The 9,542-nt window shown below is 37.7% G+C and overlaps 1 protein-coding gene across 1 annotated transcript in view; it reads left to right on the top strand.

The window, feature by feature from the left end:
* The first annotated feature begins 2,025 nt into the window (after nt 1–2,025).
* Nucleotides 2,026–9,542, top strand: part of ADGB (androglobin) — a 259,554-nt gene continuing 252,037 nt past the window's right edge. The window contains exon 1 of the mRNA XM_074264682.1: nt 2,026–2,295. Within this exon, the coding sequence (XP_074120783.1) occupies nt 2,222–2,295 (74 nt within the window). The 5' untranslated portion in view covers nt 2,026–2,221. The remainder of the gene's footprint in view (nt 2,296–9,542) is intronic.

The raw sequence follows: 9,542 nt of genomic DNA, 5'->3' as shown, positions 1-9,542 counted from the left end.
AACTAAGAGCAAAAGCTCTAAGAAATATACTCACTGCTGAAAAATGAAATAATTTGAGAAATGGAATGGGCACATGGGGAAATGTTTAGATACTTTTCACTTCCTCAGCTCATCAGAACAAAAAATAACCCTGAAAGTGCTTCAGAATATGCTTCTTCCTTCTTTTATGTCATAGAAATCTCGCTCTCTTCCCTTCTCCTCCTCCTCCCCATCCTCTGCTTTTAGGTAAATTGAGGGAGTAATGCTTATGCGGCAGAATTAGTCAGCATAGACATGGGTTCAACCCTCAGACCTTAGGCATCAGATTTAAACCAAGAGATTTAACCTTTGATCTATAAAGTGAGACTTCTATCATCTGTATGTTATAGCCCTATCATACATAAACTCAGCCCTACCTCTATCTGTAAACTGAGCCCTCTATCATTTTTATCTGCTCTATCATCTGTGAACTGATCCCTCTATCATCTCTATCAGCTCTATCATCTATAACTTGGGCTCTATCTCTTATCACCTATATGTGTAGTTCTATTATCTGTAAACTGATCCCTCTTTCATCTCTGTCTGTAACATCATCATCTGTAAACTGAGCCCTATCCTTATCACTTATATCTATAAATTGATACCCAAATTGGCTCCTCTCTCATGGTAGCTTAGCAAAACAAAAACTTAAAAGTACTTTTTATAAAGTCAGCCTTTATTACTGTAGTGAAACTGGGTTTTATTACTACAGTGAAACAAAGGTTTGGGAGATGCTTAGATGGACTGATTGGGTATAGAGGCAGTGGGACACTGAGCCTACCAGAAAAACTAAGGAAAACTTTTTTTTTCTTTTAACCCTTCAGTTGTCTTGTACAGAAGACAATTCTAATTATTTACTCTGAGATTCTCATCTCAAGTATTATTTTTTAAATATTAAAACTTTTTATTTTCAAACCATGCAGTTTTCAACATTCACCCTTGAAAAATCTTGTGTTTCTAATTTTTTTCCCCCTCATCCAATATATGTTAAACATGTGCAATTAAAAAAAAATGAATAGTAAAAACAGGAGGGAAAACAATCGAAAACAATGAGCAGGAATAGCATCTATGGCAACAATGGGAAAATGATTAAGACACTTTTATTTTCTATATGTGTGTATCCTCAGAAAATAGTAGGATGCCATAAGCTCCTAATAATAGAATGTTAATTGATTGATCATGTTGATGGAATGGCTTTAATTTGAAGAAAACATAGCCTGAAAGGTATGTCTGGGAGGAGAAAGGGGATTTCTGACGTAAGCCGAGGCCAGGAGTGTAATGGTATAATTAGAGAGGTCTGAAGTTGTCAGGGAAGGTCTAGAAGTGGACAGCGGGGTCCATCCCCCCTCTCTTCCTCCCCCTCAGTAGGGGCTCTCCCTGCTGCTAAGCATCCTCCAGCTCAATCTGCCACCAGCTCTTCCCCTCCCCCACTCCTCCTTTCTAGACAGAAATCCAATTCCTCATCAGGACTCCAACTCATGCTTTTCGGGTAGGTCCTGACCCCGCCCTCAGCAGGGACCGCTATCCTCTCACCCCCTAGACTAGGGGTTCTCAAACCATGCCCCGAGGGCCAGATGCAGCCGCTGAGGACGTTTATGCAGGCGGGTTATGGCAAATGGGCTGAGGGACCGAGACAGAGTGTGAGCTTTTGCTTTTACTCTAGTCCGGCCTGCCCACAGTCTGAGGGACAGTGAACTGGCCCCCTAATTAAAATGTTTGAGGACCACTGCGACCTGACCTTGACCCATCCACCCTGACTTTGACCCATCCTTTCTCGCTCCCCATCCCTGTCAGGCCATTCCCCCTCTCTCCTCCCTTCCAGTTCTGACGGTATTCTTTTCCCTCCCCCTCCCTCAGCCTCCCCTGCCCAAACCTCTCCCCCCTCGCCTTCCCTCACTGGCTGCTTCCACCGTTTCCCCTCCCCCTTCTTTCTTCAAGCCCCACCTCCCTCAGCCTTTCCCTCACAGGCCCCTCCTCCTCCCTCTCCTCTCCGGCCTCCCTCCCGTCTTCCCTCCCGGGCTGCCTCCTCCTCCCTTCCTCTCCCCTTTTCCTCTTCCCGGAGTGGCGGGTCCTGAACTTGGAACGGGCCCGGGATTGGCCGGGCCTCGCGCCGCCTTCGGCTCTGATTGCTCCTAGCAACCGGGCGGACGCGGCACCACAAAAGCCACAGAACCCTGGAGGCTCCCTGCGGTCCGCTCGCTCCATGGCCTCTAAACAAGGCAAAAAGAAAGAACTTCACCGCATCAACTCCGCGCATGGGTTCGAGAAGACGAAAGAGTAAGGGAGCGCTTCTCACCCTCTATCCTCTCTGGCTCACCCCCCTCCCCAGCTTCTTCCCGGGCGGGGTGGGGGCAGCCTACATTAATCGCCCTCCCCCAATTGATTAAGAACATGGTTCTAGAGACCCTCCAGTCCGGCGCCTCGCTTTCCTGATAAGGAAACTGAGGCCCCGAGAGGCTGACTGTCGTGACCAAAGTCACGCAGAATCAGAGGCGGGGGCCCCTCCCTCCATATCCCCCTCATACCCTGCCTCTTCTGGTCCCCCCAAACCAAGTTTGTTTCCCACTTATGTCTCCCCTCCCCCACTGCCTTACCTCAGTAGCCACTCTTCCCCCTCCCCCTCCCCCAGTGCCCGGTAAAGACCCGGGCTGAGGCTCGTGCCACAGGACACAGCCTGGAGTCGGGACCTGAGTTCTAATTCAGCCACTTCCTAGCTGTTGTCCTGAGCCACAGAAGGAAGCGGCAGCTCCTAAAACCCGGGATGGGTATCCAGGAGAGCGGGTACATTATTCCTCCGGGGCGAGCTGTTCCCGGAGTCAGTCCTGGGCAGGGAGTCCTGGTTCTACTAATGGTCTCCGAGCTGTGCGAGTCCCCCAACTTCGGCTTGGAATCAGGATAGCTTTAAGTATTGTTAGATTCCTTTTCCTGTTCTGTTGGTGCCATTTTACTGTGACTTACGTGAGTGACATGGGATGCTCCTACCCCGATGAAGTAATTCACTTTTTTTCTTTTACAAAAGGAACACATTTAAGCAAGACTGATCTATTGGACTTTGAACTCTGGATTTCTGTAATTATTCAAACTGAAATAGCCTTTTTTGCCTTGTTCTGCTAATAGAATTGTGCTTAACTTCCCTGGGCCTTCCAGCTTGAACTATTTCTGTTTTTGATCGTGTTTATCGATTTGATAAGTATAAGGTCCAGCCTCGGACTTGGTTCATCGAGTATTTCTCTTATCGCTGATTTGGAATATTTTTACTTAGGGTCACCTGGTCACTGAGAATTTACATTAATTTTGAAAACTGCATCAAATAGATTTTCCTTTTTCCCCCATTACATTTTAACATAAATTTGAATAAAGCTTTTTTATTTTTAAAATATATGCATAGTTAGTTTTCAACATTCACCCTTGCAAAACCTTGTGTTTGAAATGTTTTTCCCTCTTCCTCCCCAGCACCCCCCTCCTACACAGCAAGTAATCCAATATAGTAAACATGTGCAATTCTTCTGTACATATTTCCACATTTATCATGCTGCACAAGAAAAATCAGATCAAAAAGGAAAAAAAAATTGAGAAAGAAAACAAAATACAAGCAACCAAGAACAAAAAGTGAAGATACTATGTTGTGATCCACACTCAGGCCCTCTGGGTGCAGATGGCTCTCTTCATCACAAGACCATTGGAACTCACCTGAATTACCTCATTTAACATTAATTTTCTTGTAAAATTTTGAGTTTCAAATTTTCTCCCTTTTTTTCTTCCCTTTCCTCCTCCCTAATATGTAAGCAGTTTGATATGGGTGTAATCATTTTCATATCTTTCCCCTCACTTATTAAAAAATGGTTCTTGGTCTTTCATATTTGTGTCAATTTCCTGCATAACTTGTAAATTGTACTTTTATTAGATATATTTGATGTATTTGATGTAATTTGATTGTAAAGTTTTTTCTTCACCTTACAACTTATATTCTTGTTTTAACTATTAATTTTTGTTTTTGTAAAAGTTTAAAACTTATGATATTATCTATTTTACTTTTTAATAACTTTGTTGGGATTCAGGAGTGCTTGACCCCCCTCAAAATTGAGGTTCCAGACCAATGTCATGAGGTATCTCAAAAGAATTTGTAGGCTTAGACTAACTCCAAATCAAGAAGCAAAGATTTTATTACATCATTGATTGTTGGAATAAGTTTTAAAAGGTAATTAGCAAAGAAGTGGGAAGGGACAAGTATTTTTATAGAGCACTGATTTTAGAGTTGGGGTGGTTAGATTAGACATTTCCCCATTGTTATTCAGTAGCTTCAGGATGTTAATTTTATATTTTAGAGATTAGTTGGAGTTAGGCTTCTTTTCTGTGTTATAGTTCTGACCATCAAAATGTAAAGAAAGAGATAGCTACTAATCTTAAACTGAGTCTAAACAACTGATTTTCTTTTTCAGTTAGTACCTCAGAAGGTAAAGATATAGCATTCCCTAAAACAAGTCAACTTGGAGCAAAAATATAAACTAGGATAATCTAAAGGTAAAGTTAACAGCATTCCTAAAGCAAGATAGCTTGGAGATTATTTATAACCACATCAACTTCCTTTATCCTTGTTTTTGTTAGAAATCCTGATATAACTCTCTACATTCTCCTCTGATCATATGCCATGTTTCTATTAGTTGCTTTTTGTGGCATGTAATATTGCAGATTTTGTTTTAAATTTATTTTCTGTTTAGAAAAAACTTCCATTTTTTTCCAGTAATTTGTTGAATAGGGATTGCTTGCTATAGTTGTGTTGTAGGGTTTATTGAACACTAATTGACCATATTTGTTTACCTTTAAAAAGTCTGTCTTATGTATTCACTTCTATTGATTTACTTTTCTATTTTTTTTTAAAGAAAGTATCAAATTCCTTTGCATACAATTTTATGGAATAATTTGAAATTTGGTTATGAGTCATTTTTGTTTTTTCCATTGACTTTTTTGTTTCATTTTAATTTTCTTATTATTTTGTCATCATTGAGTTTTATTAAATGGCCCTTTGGTAGTCTGATTTACCATTAAGCTACCATTAAGGTACCATTAAGTCTTTAAAATAATTTGTATAGTAGCATCCATATTCATCCTCTTGAAATGGTCTATCCATGCACAATAAATCTATTTCAAATTGTTATATCCTTTTTTTTATAAGTATAAGAATGCTTTATAATTGTATTTATATAAGTCTTAAACAGGTCTTAGAAGGTTAATCCCAGAGATTTTTAAAAATTAATTTTGAATAGAATTTCTCATTGTATTTCTTTCTCTTGGGTTTTGTTAGCAGTATATAAAGGCTAATGATTTTTTGAGGGCTCTTTTTGTATCCTATTTTGTTGTTGTTTCAGTTGGTTTTTTTATTGAATTATTGCTAGTCTCTCATAAAACTATCATGTCATTTGGAAGTAGCCATAATTTTGCTTCTTCTTTGCACATGCGTATTCCTTACATTTCTTTTTCTTGTGTTGCTTTAGCTAGCACTTGTAGCTCTATACCAAACAAAAAAGGAAATGGTGGATATGTTTGTTTTAATTTTGTCTCATTAGAAAAGGTTTTGGTGTTTTTCCATTGCAAATTTTGCATGGGTTAATTTTTACTTTTCTCCAAACTTATGACTGAACCTTGAGTTTTGGAGATCTGAAGGAATTAGTTCCCCCCACCCCCTTCCTTATACTGAATCTTTGAATATAACTGATTACCATGATAGAGAACCTGTGTGCTAAAATAACAAACTAGAAAATTTGTGATTCTTTGGTATAAGGCTGGGTTATGAATTTTGAAAGATAAAAATGAGCATGGAAAGTCTAGTTTTGAAATTCAAAGAGTTGAAAATAAACTATTTAGAAACCACTCTGACAGACATATACATATACATATATATATATATATTTATTTATTTAAAAAAAACAGTATACTGAACTCAGGAAACCTGAATTGGAGTTTATAACTGCCACTAACTTACTGTGTGATTCTAAATAAGTCAGTCAATCTATCTAAGCCTTAATTCTCTCATCTTCAAAATGAAGGGACTGAATTTAATCCTTACTGTTCCACTGGCTCCTTTATTTTACCTAATGAGCTATGAATCATCTCATACTAAAAAATCATCACTTAGTAACCAGATTTCCATTGATGAGATTCCATTTTTAGCTATAACTTGGATTACTGCCACATAATCTTTCACTGGGATCATAGTTGAAGAATGTAGGGGTTTTGTAGGAAATGTAGGGGTTTTGCTTTGTTGGTGTAGCCTTTGTGAATCTAGGGTTAATGCTAAGCCATAAAAAGATATCAGAACAGAGCATTAGTGGAAGGAAGGTATACATATAGTGCTAGTTAGGATTGCCAAAGCAATATTGACTCTGGAGATGCTAATCAGGATGTAAATCCTCCAAGTTTTCTCTTTATCCCTGGGATCTGCAAAACTGAGTTTAACTGACAAATTTCACTTTAAAAGGTAAGTTCAGAAATGTCATTGGGAGTGAATGGGCTGACAAGGGGAGATAAAGAGAAGAAGCCCAAAGGAAAGAGGGGATGCTAGTGAAGACATATGAGCAACTTCCCATCTTCCCTTACCTTCTCTCACCTTTCATAATGCAGAAGTAGTATTTTTCACATTTCTGTCTGCCTTTTTTCTTTCTTTTTCTTCTTGAACGATAGTTATACCCCTTCCCCAGTTTGTTTGTTAAGAGTTTTTTTTCCCTTTCTGTTTTACTATTGCTTTAAAGCTGGATTCTCTAGAATAAATATGGTTAACCATTGTATAACTGATCTGTGTATGTCCTTGTGCAAATGAGATTGGGAGAAGCAATAGCTGATAAAGTTCATTTGAAGAGAAGAAAAAAGATTAATTTCTCAGGGGTATTTCATAATATAGAGATTGGAGTGATAGAAGATATGAATAAAAGACAAATATTAATTTATATTTTTATAAATTCCAGGAGGACGGAAAAATGTGAAAGGCAGATCTGGAGCATTCTAGTCAAAGAATTTAGCTGTCTTTGGTAAGGGGAGGCTTTGATGAGCTGGATCTGCTTTGAGAGCAGTGCATTTGTTCTTTCCACAGTTTTTTTCCTGGATAAGAAAACCAAGCAACACTTGTGATCACAAGCTTAGTTATAAGCTCAAGGAGAAAAGCTAAGAAAGTGAATAGAGGAAAAAGTCAAAGGAGAATACAGAAGAAATGGCTGGGAATATTGTAAAAGCAGTCATGTTTGTATCTCATACTTTTGGCCAAATAGAATTTGGGAAAATATTTATTGTATTTTTCTAACTTCCCCATTCTTTCTGAAGGCACAGTTACTCATGAGTCAGTACATTTGCATCAGACTCTCTTCATTGGTGGAGTTTTTTTATCTGCATAAATGGGAGGGTTTTATGGAGATTGAGAGAAGTCCCAGTCTTCTGGCTTTCACCTTTAAGAGAGAAGTTACAAAGTTCTGTATGTTTTTTTGGTCCCTGAGGGGAGAGAGAGAGACTCTGGAAGGAAGCTGACTATAGAACAATTGGTATTTGGATCATGTCTTTAGCCCCAGCTTGCTACACTAAAGACTTTAGTGCATAAAATTTGGGACTCTCTTGGTTGAAACTGAGGTAACCCAGCTCCCAGTAAAAATCTCACTTACTCTTTGTATTGTGTGGGGTCTCCTTATCTAATACATTCTTTGATTTATCTTTGATATCAGATTGAATAAAATGATTTATCTGCTGTTTGATTTTTTGTGATCTTAATACTAAAGAGGTGGATTAGGAGTCTAGAAGACCTTCAAATCCATAACTATGTGACTCTGAACCAGTTGCTTTTTTTAGTTTTCTTTCAAAGTAGGAAGCATTTCAGCTACAGGAAAAGACAAGTTATATCATTAAAATGAAGAAATAATGAAGACAACAGCACAAGATCAATACTATGGCTATATGGCAGCATTATAGTTAACTTTTTTTCAGCCACTAGGTCTGAGCATTATTTAACTCTAGAGGAAGATTTAGAAACAAAGGGTGAAGTTGCAGAGGCTAATTTAGGATTTTATGTAGGAATAAACTTGCAACAGATAAAGTGCAAAGAGCACTGGATTTACAGCCATATGACTATATCCCAGTTCTGCATCTTATTACTCAATATTGTCATATTGGATAAGTCTCTCAATTTCTCGGATCCTCACTTTTTTCATTTGTGAGATAACCAGATTTTCTAGTAATCTCTAAGATCCTTCTGTTATCCAACCTCGTGATTCCTCCAAGACCTTTCCTAATCAACTATCAATTTTTTTTTAATCTTTAATTTCCTTCCATTGTGACCTTAAAATTCCATTCTGCAACAAAAGGACATTAACACACTCTGAGGAGATTCAATTTATTAGGGAAATTATGGTCTCAAAAAAAAACAAACCAAAAAACAAAAAACTGGATTCAAGATTCACGAAGTCATGGACTCCTGTGCTTAGTTTTGAAGGAATATTTATAAAATTTGTGAAATCACTAAAAATAGAATTAGGTCATTTGGTCAGTTTCAACAGGGGAAATCTACATGATTGACTAAGGTAAATGACTTATCAGTCACTAGAATTGCCATCATACTTTCCACATGTTGTCAGTCATTAGTATTTAGTCACTGATCAGGCAACAGAATTCTGGGATTTCTCAAAATCATGTTATAAACAGCAGGTATAAAGAACAAAATAAAAGGTGGAAACTTGTTTTTTTGAAACACAAGCTTTGGGCACATTCATAGGAGGGGGTGGGAGAAGAGAAGAGCACATTTCCATCTCTATCTCTAATACAGGGTTAAATAACAAACTATATACTGAAGTTGTCCTAAGGTATATAGGTATATAAAAAAGGTAGACAAATTAAACATTTACTCATAATCATAATTTTGTGACTCCTCCATTATGTGACCCCATGTCACAACTCACAATATAAGAAGTTTTGTTATGTATCATTTAAAAGCAACATAATTATCAATACAAAATGGGTTAATTCTAATCTATATAATTACCATTCTAACATCATTAACCCAACTCATATTTAATTCTGTATTGTCCAACTCACTGATACAATCATTGACTGAAGGAGAAGTTGAAAAAGGTTGGAGGGGATATGGAAAAATGGAGATATTAATTCATTATTGGTAGAATTATGAACTGATCAAGCCAATTTTTTTTTAATACTAGCTTTATATTTGTGTTCCAGAATTTTCTTTCTCCCTTCCCCCCACCCTACTTCACAGCATATAATCCAATATATGTTAAACATGTTCAGTTCTTGTAATATTTCCACATTTATGCTGAACAAGAAAGATCAAAACAGGAAAAAATGAGAAAAAAAAACAAGCAAACAACAAAAAAGGTGAAAATACTATTTTCCGTGATCAGTATTCATTTGCCATAGTCCTCTTTCTGGATGCAGATGGCTCTATGACAAATCTATTGGAATTAGCCTAAATTACCTCATTTGGAAAACAGCCAAGTCCATCCCAGTTGATCATAATCTTGCTTGTACAGTGTTGG

This window comes from Sminthopsis crassicaudata, chromosome 4, assembly GCF_048593235.1.
Source record: "Sminthopsis crassicaudata isolate SCR6 chromosome 4, ASM4859323v1, whole genome shotgun sequence".
Lineage (NCBI taxonomy): Eukaryota > Metazoa > Chordata > Mammalia > Dasyuromorphia > Dasyuridae > Sminthopsis > Sminthopsis crassicaudata.
This window is presented reverse-complemented; position numbering and strand designations above follow the sequence as displayed.